Here is a 25,821-nt window from a genome sequence, read left to right on the forward strand (position 1 = left end):
GCCTGCCTGGTCTACAGAGTGAGTTCCAGAACAGTTAGGACTACATAGAGAGTCCCTGCCTCAAAACAAACAAACAAACCAGTCCTCTGTCAGGAAATAGGGATGGAATTCAAAATTAAAGGGCTAAAATTAAAATAAAGGCTGACATATAGTTCTATACTTAAGACTGGAAAAAGGTCAATAAAAGAATGCAGATACAAAACCTGGGAGAACCTTTGAGCCAAGAAGCATATTCTACATGCAGAACAAGTGTCCCACCTGTGTGTGCCTTCTATATCCTTATTCTCTACCACAGTTTTACTCTGGAGTTAAAAATCAGCAAATATTGTGAATTCGTGGCTTCATTTAAATGGGAAAATCAAAAAGTTTGTTCACAAAATTAGTAAAGTTTTAAATACCAAAGAAAATATACTAAAGATAAAGAAAAATTGGATTACTCTTTAGTTGGTAAGGAATGCTGTCTTAATCACCAAAAGTAATTACAAAGGCCAACTTTATAATGTTATAGCATTGTATTCTTAAACTTTTAAGTAACAGAAGTAAGTTGACATCAGCAGAATTCATGGCTGACATATTTACGGTAGGAGCATTACAGAGCAGTTCTTGCCGTTTGTGAGCATCTTTCATGGTCCGTGTAGGTTAGCACAGACACCAGAGAGGCTTTCCCGTGGTGTTTTATAAATACTCCACACAAGTCCTTGAGATCATACTCACGGCTTTAGCAAAGACACCCATGACTTCAGGGAACTGGTGCGTGAGAAACGCTATCATTGCTGTAGAAGAGCAGAGTCCTGCTGTAAAGTGGATGAAGAAAGGAAGCTCCTTTTTTGGATAAACAGAAACATGATGAAAAGCTGCAAGGGAAAATTGGTAAGAGTGAGTTTTATTTCAGTACAAACCAATTTTAATATTTTTAAGTTAAATCTAGCTTTGAAAATTAAAAGTGTGGTTAAAGGGAAGTAGAAAAAGACAAGATCTCCTGAGTAAATTGGGAGCACGGGGACCTTGGGAGAGGTTGAAGGGGAGGGGAGAGGCAGGGAGGGGAACAGAGAAAAATGTAGCGCTCAATAAAAATCAATAAAAAATATTTTTAAAATGTGGTTAAAAAAATAACAAGAACAAAGGTAAGAGAAAGCTATTCAGTATATCTGCATAGTCAGGTGACCGCATTGGGGTCTGGGAACAGGACGGCCTCGTGGGAAAGACCGTGAACTATAAAGTCATGCTGAGGGGGCTTTGTCACTTATGAGCTGTGCACTAACCCTGTAGAAGTTGCTATGGAGCTGCTATGAAGGACAGTGTAAGCACTTAATAAATGTGAGTTGTTATTAATTCTTGCTCTTTGAAAGCTCAGCAAGTAGTGTAGAGATAAAGAGATAGACATGTCTTGGGGAATTTCCCAGAATCATTGCTTAATAATTTTACTCAATTATTACTATGTTCCATGCGTGACAGTTCACCAAGTGCTATGGAAACAGAACTAGGAAGCCAAGGCTCCGGCCATAGTTGAAGTTCTTTGCCTTATTTTATCACATTTATACATTTGAGTATTATTTTTCTAATGTTTGTCTCATTTCTCATTATCAATTTTATTCAAGTACTTATATATTATTCAAAGTACTTGGATAACAAATGATCTAGAGCAAAACCTATTCGTGTGCCCAATGCACAGTAAGTGTTCAATAAATTCCTTTCAAACGAGAGCTATGTGAAGACTTCATTGGTCAGAAAGTTGACTGCTAGGACATCAACCCAGGAATTCCTGATGTAATATCCTGCAGCAGTAAGGAATGACTAATTCCATGCTGAACCAAGGTCAGCTATAAATTTCAATTTTTAAAAACATAACTATTAACAGAGAAGGTTATACCCAAGTTTCCTTCAATAGCCACAATATTTTATATATCTTATACTATACCCAGAAAGCACATATAAAAAAACTTAAATTCATCTTAAAAATTCAGATTTCTAGAGCCTCCAGCCATACTTCATGTAAAAGCACAATAGCACTCAACTCGGTAAAAACTAAAAGCATTAAAAGCTGTCAGTGTTGCTCTTTCAGCACCAAAGAACCAGCAATCCCTTCTGCCCTACCCCTCATCCATGAGTGGACAACTACTTCCAGCAAACAGAGAAACAAACTCTGGTATTTCAGAAGGTGAGGAATAACACAGTAAAATTAGTATTAGCTAAACCCTAAAGCATTTATGGTTTTTAAAGTTCTCATTTAATTTTTGAAATAACCTGAAGATAGGTAGTATTGTTTTCATTTTACGATAGAAAGACTGAACAGCTTTAGTAGCAAAACTTCCTAAAATATGAGACTTTTATATTGTAGGAGAGACCTAATTATTTCTTTTTCGATTGCTCTGTAGATTCACTTGTCAGTCAACGTTTGGCTAATACATCAATATAATGGATGACTGACTAGTACAGAAACACTCCCTTGGAACAAAAGTTCAAATTTCATCACTGGCTTGTAAAGAAAAATTTATCAGGAGGCATAAAAGACGACAGAATAGCTATATGAACTAGGGGGAATAGTTCAACTCTCCACTTATGAGTCTATAAGCAAATTCCAGAAAGCTGTAAGTCATATCAAGGCTGAAGGAGAATTAAAAACAAAAACCATTAAGTACTCCTGGGTATTAGAACTCCACATTATTAGAAATTTGTTCATTCCACCAGTCAGAAACAAAAAAATATACTGTAAGAACATATACTATTATCAAACACACCCTCCAGCATATCCCTCTATGTCTGTGTTCTGGAGCTTTGTACCCTGTATGGAGTTAAGACTTAATGAAAGCTCATCAAAAAACCTAACTGGGGGCTGGAGAGATGGTTCAGTGGTTAAGAGCACTGGCTACTCTTCCAAAGGACCCAGGTTTAATTCCCAGCACCCATTCTGCATCTCACAACCATCTGTAACTCCATTTCCAGAGGATCTGACGTCCTCTTCTGGCCTCTTCAGGAATGGGACATGCATGAAGACATATATGCAGCCAAACACCCATAAAAATAAATTAAGATTTTAAAAATCTATGTTTAAAAAAACTCTATGTGATCTTGTAGCTCCTGGTTCTGATGTAAGAAATATTAATATGTAGGCTAGGGACATGCCTCAGTAGTTAAGAACAATGACTGCTTTCAAAAAGACCCAGGTTCAATTTCCAGCACTCACATGGCAGCTCACAACTGTCTGGAACTCCAGTTTCAGGGGATCTGATGCCCTCATACATATATACTTCAGGCAAAACACCAATGCATATGAAATAAAAATAAATCATTAAAAAAGAAATACTAATTCTTTTAGTATAAATGTACTATCTTAATACAATGAAAAATTTTGTTATTTCACTGTATTTTTTGAGACAAGGCCTTGTTATATGTAGACCTCACTCTTCCTCAGTCTCCCAAAGGCTAGATAAGATTATAGGCATGTGCTACCATGCCCAGGTATACACTTGTGTATTGATTGACTTAAAAATTGATTTCTTGACCTTAAAAATCTCTGTTCCTTTTTAAATGGAAAAATAACAGCTAGGAAAAATAATAGTTAACCCCACCTTAAGTAGGCAAATGCAATTTCTCTCACTAATGACCTCCCAATTGCCAAAGTCAATAAAGTCTTCTTAGTAATTGCCTGTGCTGGTATCTCAGCGGCGACTCCTCACTGGGACGTTTCTTCTCCTTAGTTACTAGGATATCTAGTTCTTGTCTCTGACTACTCCTCCACTAGATTTTCATTTGCTTTCTTGCCATTAGCTCCTTGGAAAATTTTGTGCCTTCTTGGTTCTACCTTATACGACACAGTACTCCCTTGTAATCTTAGCCTTGTAAAGAACTCCTTTGGTTATCTAGAAATGAAACTCCTTAGTCTCTTTTGTGAGACTGAGAAAGAAATGTCAGGGACCCTGGCAATTCTATTCAAATAAGCTGACCTTGTTTCTAGTATACAGCTAACTGGATTAGGCACAAACACGGAGATAAAGCACAAGCTCTCTGAGAGCTGTGGGGCTGGTGCAATGGCCGAGTAAAATTCTTGCTGTGCGAGCGTGAGCACCTGAGTTCTCAGTCCCAGGACCACAGAAAAACCCAAATGCCGCATGCCAGTAATTCTAGAGTTAGCAAATCACAGACAGGCAGATCTGTGGTGCTCGCTGGCCAGGCAGCCTAGGGGAATCTGAGCTCCAGATTTAGTGAAAGCCCTTGTTGAAAAAATAAGATGGAAACCATCAAGCAGGACATTCAGTGTTGACCTCTGACCTCCACATGCACATGCATACAACAATGTGAACACATACACCACACACACACACACACACACAAACACACACACACACACAAATGAAACTAACAAAAAAGGTGACTAACACAGACACCAATCTAAAAATAACCTAGGCAATTACTTGTAAGTTGAAGAAAACAGAAGTGTTTACTTACTAGGCAATAGCTCTCTATCAGCAGTCTCTGTGCAGCTGGGATAAGGGTAAAATAGATGTCCCTTCTCTAATGGGTATGGAATCATTCTAAAAGCTGAAAAGAAAAATACATTAGCATTCAATTTTATCTTACTCATCTATGCTATAAATCAAACCTATTCTGCAGACATATTTTTATAACTTTTTCACAAAGCATTTTATCTTCTTTTCTGGAGAGACATTTTAGATGAAGCAAAATGAGCAGAAGAACATATGATCGCATGGGGATAGACTAAGATTTACTAAGAGAATAGCGAGTGGTCTAGTGTGAGGCTAAATGGAATGAATGCTAGAAGATAATGTCGGCTGAGGCCTCTTTGCCTCGGTCTCCTCATCACAATCATGGACTCAACTCCACAAGTATAAATCCTGCTTCCTTAAGGAATCTTCAAGAAATAGTAATGAGTATACTTGTGGCTCTCAAGCTAAAGGAGTTTTGCTGGCTTAGTACTCTACCGATGAGGCTCACAAAAGTCTTCTATAAGAATGCACAGTCATATACCCACACACATAAAATAAAATATTTTTTTAATATTTATTTATTATGTATACAATATTCTGTCTGTGTGTATGCCTGCAGGCCAGAAGAGGGCACCAGACCTCATTACAGATGGTTGCAAGCCACCATGTGGTTGCTGGGAACTGAATTCAGGACCTTTGGAAGAGCAGGCAATGCTCTTAACCTCTGAGCTATCTCTCCAGCCCTAATAAAATAAATTTTTTAGAAAAAGACTATTCAGATCTGGTTGAGGGATCATGAAAGTCATTATCTGTCCAGTGTCATTCAACAATCAGTGCTAATATAAGGAAGGAAGTCATTTATCAAGATGCATGGAATGTAGCACTTGGTGAAAACCCTTCAGGGCCAAGCAGAATACCAGGTAATAGACACATATATGAAATGAATGAGAAAATCCCTGGCTTTGAACACCTGATAATCAGCTAAAAGAAGCCTAACTACTCAAAAGCATTCAATACAAAATTTCAATTTGATTTAGTTCTCTATTGTCAAGCACAGTGTATGACTGTTGTTAATAACTGGTTATACAGATTTCCAAACTCTTGGTGCACAGAAAATGATGTCCTCATGCCTTACTGATAATGGTGGTGGCAGTGGTTATTAAATGCAGGGTCCCAAGCACACTAAGCTTGTATTCTACGTTGGGGCCTTAGTAAATATGACTTACTAATTAGTGGACCCAAACAGTTCTAATAACTCAGAAATTTGAGAAAATATACAAAAATTGAAAAGTTTGAGTCTTACTTCATTTTAAAGTAAACCTAATTTCAACAGGCTGTGGTGTTTGAACCTGTAGTACCAGCTACTCAGGAGACAAAAGCAGGAGAATTGCATTAGCTCACGTTCAGTGCTGACCTGAATGGCAACATGAAGATATCCATCTTAAAACATTTCTTACCAATGAGCTATATTTAGGAACCTTTAGGACACTGCACAATTACTCTACCTTGGGACTGGATCAGACATCACTAATATCATTTCCTCATCATTTCCTGCCCCACATTGATTCCTGTCATGCTATTTCTTTTAGTCATAGCAGTTAACAAAACAAAACTGCCGAATTATGAAGATACTAGACAGAGATGGACCTATGCTAAAACTGAATTCTACCTGGAGTTAACGATTTAAGTGGTATTTGACAGATGTTGAGTGCTTCCATTAAAAATATACAATAATGGGCCGGGCGGTGGTGATGCACACCTTTAATACCAGCACTCAGGAGGCAGAGGCAGGTGGATCTCTGTGAGTTCAAGGCCAGTCTGGTCTACAAGAGCTAGTTCCAGGACAGGCACCAAAGCTATAGAGAAACCTTGTCTCGAAAAATACACACACACACACACACACACACACACACACACACACACACACTAACATAGAACAATCAGTAGAACTGTCTTCTGGGAGTGACCTTCAGTAGTCTACTTCTGGGAGCTAGCATTGTCCACTGGCACGGTAAAGAGGGGAAGGAAGAAAGGTCTTTGCTAGCATTTCACATCTAGAAGACAGTTTTAAGTTATGACCATAGGTTTATATGTGCAGTTTTCATAAAGTACTAGTGTCTTCTCTGCACAATGTTCATGATTTTAGCACACCGAAGGTTAATAGTATCATTGGATGACAATGCATGGGTCAAAAGACAAAAAGTCCAGTAAATTAGATAGTCTCTTTGTCTGTTATAATGCAAATAAACACATTTTAGATAAAGAACAACGGTCTAGAGCAAACAGAGCAACAGTGAGAGAAGGGCAATTACACTGTAAATGGTAAGCCAGTCATAGTGAGACTGTCTCAAAACAAAAAAACCAAAGCAAAACCCAAACAAAAGGTAGCAAAATACTGACACATACTACAACACAAATGAACATTGTCAATATTATGCTAAATAAGTGAAATCCAAAAAGATAATTACTGTGTAACTACAGTATATAAAGTACCTAAACTCATGAGTCAGAACTATGAACACTGAAAGGGTCCAGAAAGGTGAGAATGAAGATTATTATGTGTGGGCTAGAGAAAGTCCAGTGGTTAAGAGTACTGACTGCTCTCCCAGAGGACCCAGATTCCGTTCCCAGCACCCATATGGCAGCTCACATCTGTCTATAACTAAGGTTCCAAGGATCTAACACCCTTACACAGACATGAATGCAGACAAAACGCCAATGTACAAAAAATAAAATTAAATTAAATCTTAAAAAGACAATATTATTATGTGCATTTCAGTTTGGGAAGGTGCAAAGGTTCTGGAAATGAAAGCTGATGACAGGTGCTCAATAATGTGAGCATATACAACACTACTGAACTGGATTCACAACAGCTACAGGGGTAAATTTTATGTAATGAATGTTTCCCCACAATCACAGTCTAAAGCCAGGTGTGGGAGTCCAGGCTTACAGTTCTAGCACTTGGGAGGTGGTAGCAGGAATCAGAAATTTAATATCTTACTCAGCTACACAGTGAGCTCGAGGCCTGCCTGAACCACAGGAGACACTGAGGGAGAGGGAGAGAGAATGAACTGAGCTGCTGCACTGACCGTCAACTCGACCTAAACCCATCACCCGAGAAGAGAGAACCCCAACTGAGGAACTGCCTCCAGACTGGCCAGTGGGCATGTCCACAGGACACTGTCACATTGCTAATTGATGTAGAAGAGCCTAACCCACTGCGGGTGGTGTCACCCCTGAGCATGTTGGTCTGTACTGTCTAAAAAAGCAAGCTGAGCAAGCCAATAAAATGTTCCTCTTTCTATGGTTCTGCCTTGAGTTTCTGCTTTGGCTCCCTCAATGACAGACTGTAAACTATAGAATGAAAGTTGCTATTGGCCATAGTGTTTATCACAGTGACAGAAAAAAAAAACAGAACAGCTGCTGTAACACATCTGAAAACAAAACAACAAACCAGACCATTTATTTTTATATTGTAAAATTTATTTAATTTTATGTGAATGAATGCTTTGCCTGCAAGTATATATGTGCATCATTGTGTGTCTGGTGCCACTGGTCAGAAGAGGGCAATGAATCCCTTAGAACTGGAGTTCAGGAGATTGTGCGTCACCATGTGGATGCTGGGAAACAAACTTGGGTCCTCTCCAAGAGCAACAAGTGCTATAACTGAGACATGTTTTCTGTTCATAAACCAGGTTTTTCGTTCGTTCATTCGTCCTTTCTTTCGTCCTTTCTTTCTTTCTTTTTGCTTGTTTTTTAATTTTAGAACAGGGCTGGGTGCACAGCTCGGTGATACAACATATGCTATTAGTGTAGTCAGGCTTTGGTTTCAACCTTCCTCACCTCATCACAAAAACTAAACAAAACTAACTAACCAACCAAACAACTAAAGCAACAAAACTTAATCACATTAATAAAGCTTATAAGCTAAAAGGCATACATTTTCATTTTCTCTCACTACAATACTCTACTTTAACAAAATATCCTAAGAGTTCCTCTATCTGCTTTTCCTAAATGTGACCTCAATATATTTCAAATTATTTCTTCTACCAAGTACAATGGCACAGAGATTATTTGAAACTACTTCAAGTCCTGAAACTCACACAATCATTTGAAAAGACTGCATGTGGATGCAATGAACATTAAGAGAGATTAGCATTACATCTAGCCAAGAGCACTTACTGCCTTCCCACGTACACTGCAAGAGGTTCAGAGCACCTTCTATCCGTTTCCAGTGCTGCAGATGAAAGAAAGCATAGGCAATTGCTTCACTATCTCCTCGCTTCAGGATGTGTTCCGGAGGTAAAATTAAACTTTTCATCTCTAGTAAGTACTGCAAAGACAACACATGCACACCAAGAAATTAAATTGTGTTAAGTGCAAACATCAACAAACATTTATTCAAATGTTACAAATTGGTTTAAAGGCACACACACATTAAACTAGTTAAAATAACATGCAGGTCCAACTGAAAACTTGCTTAAAGTGCTTGTTATACTTGTAAATTTCCAAAGTGAGAATTTCCTATAGGTAAAAACAAATTGACAAACAGCTTATGTGACCTTGCAAAATACAAAATGGAAAGTTAAACTGAGGAAATAATGTGAGACAAATACTTTCCAAAAAAAAACCAAATAAATGTAAAATCATAAAATACAAATTAGTGAAAGTATTTTGTGGCATCATTCAATTATGTTTTCTTTTATTCCTATTTTATGGGTAGAAAACTTAACTGTGGGGTAAAATCAATTCATTTATATTCACTAAGTACAAGACAGTATGCTCACTACGGAACACCAAAAAAACCCTCATATTGTAATGAGAAAAACAGATTTCTTAAGTAAATAATTATAATCAGATTGTGGTAGGGTCCTTAAAAAATTACAAAGCAATAGGAAATACTAATTTTGTCTTGTTTTTAAAACAGCTTTGTTGAGATATAATTCACATAGCATTGAGTTATATTATTTGAGAATTCAGTGGTTTTTATTATAGTAAAATAAGTACATCCACCGCCGCAGTCAGTGTGAACACACTGCATCACCATGACTCTGGACCCTCTGATACCATTCAGTCCACTTCTCATTTCTCATTCCTCTGAGCCACGTGCTAACCTGTTTTCTGTCTCCTTAACTGCCTATTCTGAACACCTCATACAGATGGACTAACATGTTATCATAATACTGTTATAATATATTATATGATATCTGTAGAAACGTGTGACTAGTTTCTTTCACTAAGCAGTTTTGAGGTTCATCTAAGTCACAACACATAGTGGTACCGCCATTTCTCTTTAGAGTCAAATAACATACCTCATAAATACACCATGCTTACTTATCTAGTCATTAGCTGCTAGACATGTGCCCTTTCCACGTTTTGGCTTTTAGAAAGAATAATGCAGGGCTGGGGGCATAGAGTGCTTGCCTAGTATGCATGAAGCCCTCCCTGGGTTAGATACCTAGAACGTAAACCAAAGATGGTGGTGCACACCTGTAGTCCTAATACTCAGGAGGTAGAGGCTGAAGGATGAGATTTCAAGGTCATTCCTGACTACACTGTAAGTTCAAGGCCAGGGTGGCATACGTAAGAACTTGTCTCAAAAGCAAAACAAAACAAAAATCAGAAAAAGCAAGCAAGAAACAAAAGCAAATGGTAATTTTAACAAGTATTTATATACAATCTTTGGTATAAATCTGTTTCATTTCTCTTGAGTAAACACCTTGGGATGGTAATGCTGAGATATACAGTAAGTATATGTTGATTTGAGTTGATATTTAAAGAGGATCAGAATATGGATAATTATACTGGGAGTAAGCAGATGTCAGAACAGAAGATATATTCACAGCACAGGCCCAACAAAAGCAAGGGAGAATCTTAGAAATAAAAAAGTAAGGATTTCAAATCCTTAAGCCTTAAGTAATTAATCTAAAATATTCATTGTACCAATACATCTGAAATGATATTTCTTTGTTTATAAAGTGTGCCTCTCCATGCATCCCCAAGATCACTGCCCATCTTTAATTACTCCTACTCCTGATGTTTCTGGCTCCTCAAAGTGTAAGAAGGCAGTCTGCTCATCAATTTATTTTAGCAGATGTCACAAACTATGAGATTATTTACTAATCCAGTTTGGGTACTTAACATTTCCCATTCAGTTTCTTAAAAGGAATGCAGCAGAGGTTGCGTCCTGGTCAGGCAAAGCCCATTTGCTGCCTGGTTGGGTTCTCTCTCCTCAGCGCCCTGGGCCTGTATTCAGGCGGGTAATATTCTTTCTAATCCTCTCTAATCCTGGCCCATTTTTTTTGAAACACAGTAAAAGATCACTCACACCAGGCAGCTGTGGGAAAATGGACTCCAATGGCTGACCTCTGACACGATTCCTCATGCTCCTTGCAAGTGCACTAAGAGCTTCTTCAGTAGGAAGCTCAGCCTTATCACAGTGGGAGAGCATCGTCAGACCAGTGTTGCAGCTATAGAGGAAAACTTTAATTCTTAAATCACGTCCTTTCTACTAAAACTCTAATTTAGAAATGCGGGGTTTGGAGGAAGCCCCACTCATTTTCATTTAGAATGTGAAAGCTTTACACAAAGTAAAATGGTATTCAGTGTTTGGGGCTATGTAGGCAGATATTTGGTAAATCATATCAACTTAATATGTCCAGAAAACACTTTTTTGAATAGTAACTATATACCTATATTTTCAGTGTCAATGATTTTCAGTATCAATGCACACAGTACATAAATAAATACGGCACATTTAATAGGAAGTTATAATTCATAATTTTAAAATTTGATTTGTATTTTGTTTTGATTTGGGATCTGGAACTCAGGCTGTAAGCACACTGCATAATAACTCTTACCACTAAGCTAAATCCTTAGCCTAAATGTCCTTTTCAAATTGACTTTAAAGCAAATTTTTTTTTTCAATTTCTACCAAGGTAAAATTTGGTTCCTAAAATGTAAGAAAAAATTCAGTTTTAAAAAAGTACCTTTGCTAGAGAGCTACGTCAGTGGTTAAAGCACTTATTGCTTTCAAAGGCCTTGTATTTGGTTTCCAGCACCCACATGGCAGCTCACAACCATCTATAACTTTAGTTCCAAGGGATCCAAGGCTCTGTTTTAGTCTTTGTGGATAACAGGAACACACACGATGCACATACATTCATACAGGAAAAACACTCATAAAATAAAAAGAATTTTTTTTGTAAATACTTAATGGATCTGGGACAGCTCGATATGGAGCATGTCCTCAACACGCTCCAAGCCTCGGCTTCAGTCCCTAGCATAAATAAGATATAATATTATTACAATACTTATTTTACGTCCTTCAGAAATTGCAATTCAGGAGTTTCTATTATCCAGTGTAGACTTGAAGTTAATGCACAACAAAAACTCTACCCTACAGACGTTCTGCAGTACCTAGCGCATTCTGCTACCTAAAACAGTCACTGAAATAAGCTGACAGACACAACAAAATGTCTGCAAATTCATCCATCAGTTTTTACTTAGAGACACTTTTATAGTGTGTGTGAGCATGCGAGTACACAAGTGTAGACTGTGGAGGCTAGATGTCATCTTCTATTGCTCCCGGTTTTCAAAACTCTCTTAATTGTTGTAGTTATTATTATGAATATGATGATCAGGCAATAGTAATAGTAGTAGTAGTAGTAGCAGATCTCCTGAGTAAATTAGGAGCACTGAGACATGTTGCCAGTTCTAGAATATTACTTTTTAATTCAGTCTTACTCTAGTTTTCAGGACATGGGCAGATTGGACCATAGACCTTTTGTCTGAAATGTTACATGAATTATCTAATGCAATTTTCAATAGTCCTTATTTCCCTCTGAAACTTCGTAAGACTGGCCTTTATTGTATGCATTTCTAGATACTCTGATCTTCTGAACTCTTACCAGAGAGGCCCATTAAGCTTCAGGGCTTCTCTAGTCCACAGCTCTGAATTTTTCCACATTTTTCCTACAAACTAGTTGTAAACATGTAGTCCAGTTTATCACAGCAATGACCCCATTGCTCGTTATTGCTGAAAGAAGAAATTTAATGGAGGAGATCTAGCTTGACTCTAGTATAAGATATATAATCTATTATTGCAGGGAAGGCAGTGGCTGATATGGCTGGTCCAGTTGAGGCAGGAGATTGAGATATTACTAGGTGCATCTGGAACAGGAAGGAGAGAGCCTGAGCTAAACACAAAGACAGCCTAGAACTCCAAAGCCCTGTATTTGCCATCTAGACCACATGTCCAAAAGGTTCTATAACCTCTCAGTGCAGTACCACCAGCTAGGAACCAAATGCTCAAATGCAAATACATGAGACATTCCACATTTAAACCAAAACACACGCTTCAGTTTAGCAAACTAAAATAGACTCCTTTAAGACAACAGGCCAGGTGGTGGCAGCAGCACACGCCTTGGGAGGCAGAGGCAGGCTTACTCTCCTCAAGGTCAGCCTAGTCTACAGAGTGAGTTCCAGGACTGCCAAGGTTTCGTGAAGAAACCCAGTCTCAAAATACCATTAAAAAAGAAAAAAACAAAACAAAACAGGACAATGGGTGATCAAAAGCTTAGAGCATGGCAGATGGAGAAGAGATTGAATATATATACAACAAATAGGGAGATATAACAAGACACGACTAATCCAGGAACATTGACTTGAGATAAGAAGCAAAACAAGTGGTACGAAGACTGTAGATGCTGGAGTCAGACTGAAGAGTTCCCATTAGTGTAATACTAAAGGGTTGGTTCTCACCCTATAAAGAGCAGAGAATTCACAGAAATCTTAAAGCAAAGTGAAATTTGCTAGTTGGGTAAGAAACTGGCAATACAGTAGAGAGGGGCTAATAGCAGGAAGATCAGTGGGGAATCTGTCTAGTCGTCCACGCGAGAAATGGTAACATTTTTGAGACACGTTTAGATATTTAGAAATTCATATAAAGTACCAGGCAATTGTGGTGAACACTTGTAATCTCTGCACTCAGGAAGCTGAGGCAGGAAGACCATGAGTCTGAGGCTAGTCTTAGATTCTAGCAAATCCAAGGCCAGCTTGAACTGTGCAGTGAAATCCTGTCTTGGGGTGGGGGAGTGGGGTGGAGAGAGGATAGGAATATAAATGTCTGATAACATTTATAATAAGCAGAAATAATAGTTAATTTCAGAAAGTAGAAGTTGGCTAAATAATGAACTTGTTTTTTTAACTTAGAAACTTTTGAAATATTTAATATTAAAAAAATAGTTTGCTTCAATAATAAAAGCAACAATAACATGTACTTTTAAAAATACATAGTGAAGGCGCACAATAGTCAATGAGAATGGTGATGCCTAGATCTGAAAGACTTTTTAAAGGTTATAATATGCTAGTCCTTTGAAAAGGGCAGAGGGCAAAAATAATGTAGGGAAGCCAGGCATAGTGGCATTCTACATGAACTAGGAGGCTGAGGCAAAGAGACTGTTGTGAGTTTGAGGTCAGCCTGGTATACACAGTAAGGCCATGTCTTAATATCCACCATCACCTCTCTCTCTCTCTCTCTCTCTCTCTGTCTCTATCTCTGTCTCTCTCTCTCTCAAACACACACACACACACACACACACACACACAAAAGAATGAAAGGGCTAATGAAGCCATAAATCAAAACGAAGAAATAAGAGTAAAATACATTCAAAAATTCAGTTTGAAACAATAAAATATCTGAATTACTTTTATAGGATGAAAATACAAGTCTGTGGATAAGAAGAAAACCAGCATTAAAAGATATAGATTTGGAAATTTTCAGCAAATAAAATATAGCTGGATATAAACCAAAGTCAGCATTTAGTATGTGCTGCTGGACCTCCTAAATGACCTTTGAATAACCCCATTATTGTATTGGTAATAAATGCGAGAAATGTCTGGCACAAATCTAGTTTCTAAATACGTACTTTAGTTCCTTGTTTTTCACTAAACATATTAAAATTAAGCTACTCTGGAAGCTATAATTAAAAGACGTGATGATATATGGTCAAACATTTGCTCTCTGTCCCTTCTCCCCCTTTATTCAGTGCTTGGGATCGAACCCACGGCCTTTGTGCATGGATGGTTTCTTTAAGAGTCTAAACCATACCCAAGCTTACACTCAAATTCAATTTAATTTTCAACTGCTTTGATCTTTATAATTTATCCTTAGATTACTCTTTTCTATTACTTTGTAAATCTTACAACAGCTTTTGACCAAAGGCAATATAATTCTGACCTGAAGTAATGATAATGCTTTATAATCTTCCTCTTAAAGGCAGAGGTTAAAGAAAAATCTCTCTGAAGACATCTGAAATTAAGGTCCTTTGCTCTTGATCAGTCATGCACACGAAGAACCAATTTATCTCTGCAATTAGTGTTCTCAGTGCACATTCTATGAGACTAGACAGGCAGTCTGAAAGCAGAGTCTGTAAGTATGCACTGGGGAGTCTAAACACAATGCCAGAGAGAAGGCAAACAGAACTGTGATATGAATAACGCAAGGAAAACATAATTCCTGTCAGCCCCAGGAGTAGAGAAGAGGAGGGGAGGGAGACTAGGGAGGACACTGAGGTAAAACCCCTTTCCACATCGCCCTACAGAGCTGAAAGAGAGGAATTCCTAGCCTAACTCTATAGTTAGGCAAAGCTCTCACTGTGCTCTAATCTGGACAATAGACTTCAACACCATCTTCCTATTTCTCCCTTTACTTCCACTGTGCCACCCAGAATTTTAATTAAATAACTGTTTCTCTCATTTGTTTTATATATGATGTTAATATGCCCAGCTTAGCCATGGGCATACTGAAATACAAATTGATGAAACTCAGAACATCCTACAGGATTCAATTTCTGATCAACCATAAAGGATTTTACTTTGCTCTTCATTTTGTCTTTTTTAAGATAGGGTTTTACCATGTAGCTCTGACTGTGTACAACTCAGAGACCCACCTGTGTCTGCCTCCGAAGTGCTGGGATTACAGGCATACACTACCATGCCTGGCTCAGAAAGGATTTCATTTTCTGTGTATCAATATATTTTAAAACTTTTCTTGTATTCCCATAAGTTTCCAAATGTGGTCTGCTTTCTTGAAAAGATAACACTAAGAACAGCTTTATTTGGAAAACTTTTAACATTTTTAAATTTAACATTTAAAACATTTCAACATCTTTAAAAGCTACAGATGTCCTCTTCCTAAATATGTGTTCAGAATACAGAACAATTTAGTTCTTGTTTCTTGTCTTATTTTTATTATTATTTTCTTTCCAAGACAAGGTTTTGTGTGACCTCAAATTTGCTATATAGCTGTGGATGACCTCTCAATTTGTGATCTGTGTATTTTACAGTTTAATGAAAAAGGGTCTGATTCATCATGGGAATCATTGGGATTGCAGGAATGGGCCACCACACACTCAGCTCTTCTGATTTTAGGGATTAGACCCAAGACAACATTCATGCTAGGCACTCAGCCAGCTGTGCTACATTCTCACCCATATGTTGTTTTGAGGCAAGATCCATACACATAGCTCAGGCTAGCCTCTACTTCAAGATTCTCCTGCCTTGGCGCCATCGTTCCTAGCTTGTCTAATGTTCTCTCTAGCCCCAAGACCCGGTCTATAAAGCAAGTTCCAGGACAGCTAGGGCTACACAGAGAAACCCTGTCTCAAAACAAACAGACAGACAGAGAGACAGACAGACAGACAGATAGATAAAATAGAAAAGAACTTGTCAGGGTCAGTGAGATGGCTCATCAGGTAAAGGGTACTTGTCACAAGCCTAGTAGCCTGGGTTCAATCCTAGGAACCTATGTAAAGGTAGAAGGGGAGTACTTGACTCCATAAATTCAACCTCTGGTCTCCACACCTAAATCACCTGATGTGCCCCCCTCATCACACACATATCATATCCTATCACATCCTATTGCATTAATATATTTATTTTTACTCTGTTTTGAGACAAGATCTAGCCTTGGCTGGCCTGGAGCTCAAAATGTAGACCACCCATCCTGGCCTCAAACTCACCAACATCAACCTGCTTCTATCTTGTAAGTGCTAGGATCAAAGGTGTGCACCACAACTCCCAGTTCTATTTATTTTCTTAACACTAAAGATGAGCAGAATTTAATCTCAGTGTTTATCATGAGAAAAACCCATTGTTCTCCCCCATCTCAGATAATCAGAAGTTCTAAGTGCTGTTTGTTGAGGGAGTTCTTTTTCCCATTAGATTGCATACATGCTTTTGACAAAAATCGTATGACATAACACATGTGGGTATTTTCTTGTACTTCCCACTCTGTGGTTTGGTTTTGCAAAGTAATTACTTCAAGCTTAAATATAAAAGTAATAAAATTTTTAAAAATGCCAGTAGTTTGCTTATAAAAACTTTTGGAACTGGAGAGATAGCTCAGCAGTCAAGAGCACTGGCTGCTCTCACAGGGGCAAGAGATCCAGTGCCCTCTTCTGGCCTGTGCAGGTGTCAGGTATGCATGTGGTGCACATATATTCATGTAGGCAAATACTCAAACACATGAAGCAATAATAAATAAATTTTCTTTAAAAAATTCCTCAAGCTATAGCTAGTCCCTAAAGTGACCTATACTATTCTAGGTAGTATAAAAAGTATCATGATAAGAATAGTTCCATCTACAGATCACTGTATTCAAGGGTTCACCATTTACAATTCCAGTGATCTATGATAGCTGCAGGGCACATATCTGTACTGTCTTTTAGGCTTGTGCACAAATGTGAATGCCTAACTGAGTGAAACCCCCAAACATATAACACAGAATTAAACCTGTTTTCTGATCTTCACAACATAACCTATGGTGGTTTGTAGTAGGAGGGCCTGCTTGTTTGTCCTGGCTGCCTAGCTAGCTTAGTCCCAAAATAACCACACAGAAATTGTATTCATCAAAACACTGTTTTGCCCATTAGCTCTAACTTCTTATTGGCTAACTCTTATATTAATTTAACCCATTTCTATTAATCTGTGTATTGCCATGTGGCAGCAGCTTACCGGGTAAAATCCCCAGCATCTGTCTGCGGCTCCATGGCTTCTCTGACTCTGCCTTCCTCCTCCAGAATCCACTTAGTTTTCTCTGCTTGCCTAAGTTCCACCCTATCAACATGCCAAGGCAGTTTCTTTATTCATTAATGGGAATCACAGCACAAAGAGGGGACTCCCACATCAGTGATTGTTTGCCTCAGGTGATTAGCAAGGCTAATTAATATGAAAGGAAAACTTTCTATAGATGGAAATATTTTAAGTTTGTATTCAGCTGTATCTTACCTAACAAAGAGGCTCAGAAGGTTCTTCAACATTTATACCTCACCCAGAAAACCCACTTGGGGTTTATATTTCGTGGGTGAACATACATGTGATTATGAGATTCACAATGACTTGAAGTATATTAATTAAGGGTATAAATGGCTTCCTGTAATAATCATTCATGTTCATCTTTTTTTTTTTTTTTTTGAGACAGGCTTTCTCTCTGTATTCCTGGCTATACTGGAACACACTCTGTAGACCAGGCTGGCCTCAAACTCATAGAGATCCATTTGCTGAGTACTGGGATTAAAGGCATGCACCAATGCACCACCATTGCCCAGCTTCATTATTTTTTGTTTAAGATAGGGTACCTCATAATGTAGGCTGACCTCAATCTCATGAGTCTCCAGCCTTTGCTTCTTCCTGAGTGCTGATATAACAGATGTGCAAGGCCACATAAGGCTACCATGTTAAGGATTATCATCCATAATAAAACAGACAAATATAATACTTTCTAAAATAATACTTTTAAAAAGATAAGTAGAAGCCTTCCAGCACATGGGAGGGTAAGGAAGGAGGAGAATTACTTTTAGTTCAAGGTCAGCCTGGGTGGATCTCTGTGAGTTCGAGGCCAGACTGGTCTACAAGAGCTAGTTCCAGGACAGGCTCCAAAGCTACAGAGAAACCCTGTCTCAAAAAACCAAAAAACAAAACAAAAAACCAACATGAAAACATGCTATTTTACGATGGCACTATATCATAGTACTCATATAGTGAAATTCATCTATAGAAAAAAAAATCTATATAAACGATCAATATTAATGAAATACCTCAAAACAAATTCATAGCAAAGAGATTTAGATCATCTTTCTGTCACACTTCTAATAGCTTCCAGCTTTAACAAAGTGCACAGCTCTAGACCTACAGCCATTTCACTATATGGGAAATATTTCCTGCTTAAAATCTTTTATCCTCTGTCATTTTACTGCTCAGATGCAGACAACTGCTTGACAAATTTGCATAATAAATTTGTAATACAAAAGAAAATTTAAAAGTAAATATTTATTGAAATGATACTCTTCAATTGGTTAAATAAGTTATTAGAACCCACAAGTTTGAGGGAAAATCCCCTAAAGCCTTTTATGTTTGCTTGCTTCCAGCTGAGAGTCAGGGACAGAGCCCAGAACAGGGGAAAGAGCTGTATATACTTCATCACTTATAAAACCTGGCAAAAACAGCCACAAATTCCACAGCTCTTCCAGTTCATATGACATCAATATTATTTAAATGGGATATTCCCAAGTTGCTAGAGCTTAAAGTTCCTCTAGCAAGTCTTAATAGCGACCCTGCTGCACTCAGCGCAAACCGTCGGCTACAAACAACAAAGGTACAGACAAGCACATGGAGTTGTGTATTCTGACAGAGCTGAGTGTTAACTGCTCTGACGGTTGAGGGAGAACTAATTAATTTCTACCTATAAATTTAAAAACTAAAGTTGAAAAACATATAAAACAGTCCTATAAAAGGATATTTTACATATGACAAAAATTCACTATTGTAAAATACAATCAACAGCAAAACAAGAGGAAAGGAGATAATCTTAAGAATTGACAAATGGCATTACATCAAATCAAGATGCTTCTGCACACCAGGGAGCAATCCCTGGAGTAAAGACAACCTATGCAACAGGAAAAATGTTTGCTAACCACAGATCAGACAAGCAATTAATATACAGGACATGTAAAGAACTGCAAAATTTAAATACCCCAAACTCCACAAACCACCCTATCAATAAATGGACTACCCAAAATATAATTGCAAATTATATTATATAACACATAAAAAGTTTCTACTTGGCTACATATTACATAAAATTGAACTTAATAAAACAAATGGACTAAAGAACTAAGTAGAAAGTTTTCAAGGAAATGAACAATAAGTGTTCAATATCTTTAGTCATCAGGGAAACAGAAATTAAATCTGCTTTCACATTCTACCTCGCCCCGGTCTGAATGGTTATCATTAAGAAGATCTATTACAGAAAACGCTGGTGAGACCGTGAAGGAAGAGGAACTTTCCTTAGAAACTGCTGATAGGATTATACACATAATTAGCTATTACTGAAATCAGTATAGGGGCTCCTCAAAAACTGCAACAGAACTACCATCTGACCCAGATGTGCTATTCTTGGATAGACACCCAAATGACTCTAAGTCAATAACAGAGACACCTGCAGATCCACTGCAGTATTTGCAACACTCAAGAAAGAGAAGCAGCCTAGATATTTATCAACACATAGACAGATAAAGAAAGGGCAGCACATGTATACAATGGAATTTATACAGACATAAAGGAAAAAGAAATCGTGGCATGTGCACAAAAAGGGGCAACTGGTCATTATGCTAAATAAAATAAGCCAGATTCAGAAAGACAAATACTACATTTATCCTCAACTGTGGACTTAAGTTTAAAACTTTATATACAAAGCTGGGAAGACATCTCAGCTGGTAAAGCACTTGCCCTATAAGCACGAGGACCTACGTATGAGCCCAGAATGCATGTAAAATAAACCATCAGGCTGCTAGTGGCCAGCATGGGCTGCATGAGACCTGGTCTCAACACACACACACACACACTTGCATGCATACATGCACACACACACACACACTTGCATGCATACATGCACACACACACACACACTTGCATGCATACATGCACACACACACACTTGCATGCATACATGCACACACACACACACTTGCATGCATACATGCACACACACACACACTTGCATGCATACATGCACACACACACACACACACACTTGCATGCATACATGCACACACACACTTACATGCACGCACAAGGAAACTCAAGCACAAGCAAAGGGAAGTAATTCATCTAAAACCATATAGCTAGGAGAGAGTGGAGCTGGAATTCAAACTCCAGCAGTTTGGTTGTGGAATCCATTCTCTTAACTCCTCTGTAGCATGAGAGTGGAGAGGGTTTTTGTTTGTTTTCTAAGATTTACTTATTTATTTTCTGTACACGAGTGCTCTATGTGCATGTACATCTGCACACCAGAAGAGGGCATCTGATCTCACTACAGATGGTTATGAGACACCATGTGGTTGCTGGGAATTGAACTCAGGACTTCTAGAAGAGCCGCCAGAGCTCTTACCCTCTGAGTCATCTCTCCAGTCCCCAAGACTGGAACGTTTTATTTAAAAATATTTATAGACTTGTATTTCCAGTAATGATTCTGATCAACCTTCCTAGAAAAATTAGAAACTAGTAAAAGTAAATATACAAGGATTAACAAAGCATGAAGAATTACCAGACCGCAGTCCAAAGACAGATAGTCAGCCAAGTGAGCCACAGTTAAATTTTCTTTATGTGGAGGATCTTACAACTGAACAAGATGGATAAGAAGCCATTCAACATTTTGTCAGTTTTATAAAGCTAGGGAAAGAGGTGACAGTGCTTGTCAATAGTGCAAGTGCTTCTAAAACTAAGGACTAGATGGGGCCCTGAATGACTGAATCCCAGGTATAAGGGTGAACCAGAAGTAGCTTTAAGTCTTCTGGGTGGTCCAGAAAACAGTAATCCCTTAAACATAAAGTGATTAAAGTAATACTGGCTTACTAGTGCTTCTTGCAGTCATCTAAGAGTGAAACAGTATTTTCTGGAAGAACATAGTATTATCCAAAGTTTCAACCTAATTTCACAACTTTTCAAACAAAGTATCTGGTGTGTAGACAAAAAAATTAATTATAAAAGAAACCATGAGGCAACAGAAAGAAAAAACACAGTAAGTTGGACATAAGGGCATAGACTGTAATCACAGCACTTGGGAGATGGAGGCAGGAGGATTAGGAGTTCAAAATCATTCTCAGTTAAATAATGAGTTTGAGACCAACTTAGGCTACAATGAGGCTCTGTCACAATAATAATATTTGCAATTATAAAGTAAGTAACAATTGTAATTATTAAACTAAAGGATGGAAATTCATTGTTCATACTTTCTTAAAAAGAAAACTCCAGATCAGATAGCCTTATCAGAAAGATCGACAAATCATTTAAAGCAGAAATGATTATAATTACATATAAATTATCCCACAGAATAAAAAATAAGAGTCTATGCAGAATGTCCAGCCCTAAATGGGCTATTTATATTACATGTCCCCTCTCAAGACTCATGGATCATTACAAAAGCAGAAAGATAGGACGAGCCAGAGGTAATGGCTGACCACAAGGCGATGTATTCCACCACAACAGGGCAGCTACACAGATGGAGTCAGTAACTGTGCAAGGAGACCAAATTTCAGCATGCAGTGGGTGGGCAGCCCACCTCTAGCTGAGGTGCTATTGACCACTGCTGCTGGGAGAGGGGAGAGGGAAAGTGTGTTTTTGTTCAGGATGTAGCCCAAAGCGCTTACTTATATTCTAGAACATGGTTCTACACCTGAGAACATGCTGGCAGCACTAAGTGGACTCTGTGGTTTAAAAATAAAAAACAGTAAGAGCACCTATAAAATTGAGAGGGAACAAAGGTGTGAGGAATAAGAAAAGAATCGGAGTAGAGAGAATGGAGGGTAGAACTGATCTTAATTCATATATAACACCAGCAATAAAAGAAAACTACAGAATAAGTATGTAAAGAAAGGAAGAAGTAAGCATAACTAATGTTAAAACCGTCATTACTCTTGCATTACTCTGGGAAGGGAGGCGCTGTGCCTGGAAAAGGGCAGTCAAGTGGACATCCGGGGGGTGGTACTGCCCTGCTTTTTACCTGACAGGCAAGTGTCTGCTTTATGTTAAACCATTACAGTGCATGTTCCTGTTCTGTATTCTTTGCTGTATGTATATTATAGCTTGTAATAAAATTTTAAATTCATGTACCCAGTGTCAGTTAATGAGAAACTTGTATTCTGTAGACTATTATCCTTAGATTTCGGCAGCGGGTGCTGTTTTCTCCCTCTTACACATTCTCGTGAACAAACCTAGGAGCTCACACAGGCCAGGAAAACACCACTACTCAGTCCAATGATAGTCATTCTAGTCATTCCTTTCTTTTCTTTCTTCCTTTCTTTTTTTGCGACAGGGTCTTAATACGTAGCCCTCAAACTCTTAAGCCTCAGCCTCTGCAGTACTAAAATTACGGGCATGTTCTACTAAGCTCAAGTCGTTAACTTACTTTATCATATCTTTATTTATTCCAAAAGGTTTACAACTTCTTGAGGACTTTCTTTTAGGGATTAATGTTTTTTTTCTGACATTATTTACTGTATTTGTGTATGTAGAATCACAGGTGACACATTATTTATGTTGTGATCAGAGGACATCTTGCAGGAGTTGTTTCTCTCCTTCTCCCATGAGGGTTCTGGTGAATGAACTCCAGCCATCAGGCTTAGCAGCAGGTGACTTAATAAACTGGCCACCTTGCAGGCTCTACAACTTCCATTAACACTTATACACTGAATCATAGCTATAATTTCATACAGTAGGAAGAGAATCTATTCCTGAAGAGTTTGTAGGTCCTAATATGGGAAATTGTTTATAAAATCCAAATTTTAATCTTGGGTTTGATGTTTTGGTATTTGGATACTATTACATAGATTAGCCAATAATTTATATAAATGTAAAATGTACAATATAAAGACAAATAGAGTAGGTCAATTCATCTGAGTTCCAACAAACATCAACTTAGCAGTTTCTCTATCTGCTATAACTTCTCATTGGTTAATTTCCTGGATTTCAGTTCTTGTCTACTCAGTCCTAGTTCAAAACCTAGTCATGCACCTAGAAAAGCCTTGACAATACAGGAATATTAATTCTGTGATCTGAAATATAAATTATCCATAGCAATCAAGTCACTTAATTGTTTATTCTCTAAAACTATAATAAAGTAGGTCTGGAATGCAACTGCATTCATCACCAATATTGAGGAAAAGGAAGTTAAGTAAACACAATTCAGGTTTTATTCAGCCAGCAATTACAAAGCTCTTAGGGAACTAATTGCTTCTAAGCAGGTTTCTTTTTTAAAAAAACAAACAAACAAACAAAAAACAGGGACTAATGTATTCTAGGCTGGCCTAGAACTCACTATATAGGAGAGAGAGAGAGAGAGAGAGAGAGAGAGAGAGAGAGAGAGAGAGAGAGAGAGAGCTTGAATTTCTGATCCTTTTGCCTCTACATTCCAAATTCTAGGATTCCAAGCATGAACCACCACCAGGCTTGGTTTCTGCAGCACTATATATTAAAGTCAGGGCTTCATGCATGCAACATAAGCACTACTAACAGAACTACATCCCTGACCTCAAACTGTTCCTAAATGCCTTATTAGTATCCCTTTCAAGATGAATGGCAAATAGAACAGACTAAAACAATTCTGATCTAATGTATGATAAACCATACATTTTGGTCTACTGTCATTTTGGTCTACTGTCATATATTTGTTAAATTTAATTGAAAGTGTAGTATTTTTGTAATAAAATATCTTACTTTGGGAACATGGGGATTAAATTCCACAGCTCTATGAATTGCTTCCACAGCATTAATTTCTGCTGTGCTTAACCCTCTTCTGGATGCTGTTTCTGGAGAGAATCTGTAAAGAAAACCACAGGACGAAGAAATGAACAAACTACATGTACACAGTCTAATGGGAATGATATACATGGATTCAGATTACAATATATTCCTCAAATCAAGGATGTTTCTGGCAATGGCCAAAGGCAAAACCATACAACCAATAAAAATGAAAGTAAAGCCTCTGGCTCAACAGTGTGCACCAGGCCACAGAAGGAATGAAACTCGCAGCCTGAAGTACAGAGAGCCTTTGGAGAGGTTCATTGAGCCCACTCTGAGAAGGGTGGCTACAGTAAGAAATGCCACTGAGGAACTCAGAAAATCTAGCAAAGGCAATACAGACTTTTATAAAATTTTTAGGTGACAAGAAACTGAATATTTTATTCTAATTTATATCAAGACATACACTACTCTAAGGTGAAAATGATGAGCACCATTTGGTTGGTCTCCGACTCTCAATTAAATAAAAATTTTTTTATTGAGATAGGGTCTCATCACTGGACCTATCCAGATTTTGAATATCTCAGCTGCCAAATAAAGAGAACTGACTAAGGAGAGCCAAAAGTGTAAGGAAGGGAGAGTAACTTCAGTCGAAGGGCAAGATAAAACCTGTTTGTCTACCTGTACCTTCTTGTTACCAGCATCACTGTTACCACATTAAAGGTGTACTTTTTTTTTTTTGAGACATATATACACCAGGATGGCCTTTAGCTTGTTATGCAGCCAAGGCTAGCTTTGACTCCTGTTCCTTCTTCCGAACGCTGGTGTTGCAGGCATGAGCTGCACACTCAGTTCTCTGTGGGCTCTCTTGAACCTGCTGTAGTAACTTGGCACATATCATCCTCATACAACCACCCTGCAATATTATTTCTTTTTTATAATTTTATTTTCATGTGCATTTGTATTTTGCCTGAATGTATGTCTGTGTGTTGGGTTCCCTGGAACTGGAATCACAGATCGTTGTTGAGCGCCAGATGGGTGCTGGCAACTGAACCCAGGTCTTCTAAAGAGCAGTCAGTGCTCTTAACCACCGAGCAATTTCTCCAGCCACCACCCAACCATATTATTCTCAAAGTAACACCTTGCCCAGCTACATCTACTGTTTGGTAGTTTGAATTTGAGTCCCAGCTTACTTAACTCTAAAAAGCTCTGTCATCAAACCACATGCAGTGAGAAACCTCAGTCACAAAAGAGTAGGGTTATTCAGGAGGAAATAGAAAGGAGAAAGCGCACTGTTTAAAAGTCAGTAGAGAAAAAACCCTTATTAAAAGTCCAGCGGTCTTTCCCAATGATTGTGGTTTCAAAAGTACTTACTTATCTGAAACAGTCCTTGTTTTCAACAGTGCTGCTGTGTAGCAGATGGCTGCCGATTTTGGAAGGCTTATATCTGTAACAATATTGTCAACTTAGGTAGGAATTAAAAATTATAACTCATAGTACAAATTCATCAGCTGCAAAACAGTGACATAGGCATCTGGACACATTGTTGGAAGGCCTAAGTTTGATTCTAGATTTTACT

The 25,821-nt window shown here is 38.0% G+C and overlaps 1 protein-coding gene across 9 annotated transcripts in view; it reads right to left on the reverse strand.

Moving 5' to 3' along the window:
- Window positions 1-25,821, reverse strand: part of St7l (suppression of tumorigenicity 7 like) — a 76,881-nt gene that overhangs the window by 20,362 nt on the left and 30,698 nt on the right. For 4 of the 9 annotated variants that reach the window (XM_048442302.3, XM_085677874.2, XM_085677877.2 and 1 more), the window contains 5 exons: window positions 25,617-25,689; window positions 24,219-24,321; window positions 8,628-8,778; window positions 4,447-4,539; window positions 494-854 (listed from right to left, as the gene is read on the reverse strand). In XM_048442302.3, the coding sequence (XP_048298259.1) occupies window positions 676-854; window positions 4,447-4,539; window positions 8,628-8,778; window positions 24,219-24,321; window positions 25,617-25,689 (599 nt within the window). In that variant the 3' untranslated portion in view covers window positions 494-675. Of the gene's footprint in view, window positions 1-493; window positions 855-4,446; window positions 4,540-8,627; window positions 8,779-24,218; window positions 24,322-25,616; window positions 25,690-25,821 lie in introns of those variants that run through there. The other 5 variants (XM_048442305.3, XM_085677875.2, XM_048442303.3 and 2 more) reach the window with 3 other exon arrangements.

Source organism: Myodes glareolus, chromosome 17 (genome assembly GCF_982192425.1).
Source record: "Myodes glareolus chromosome 17, mMyoGla1.1, whole genome shotgun sequence".
In the NCBI taxonomy this organism is placed as follows: Eukaryota; Metazoa; Chordata; class Mammalia; order Rodentia; family Cricetidae; genus Myodes; species Myodes glareolus.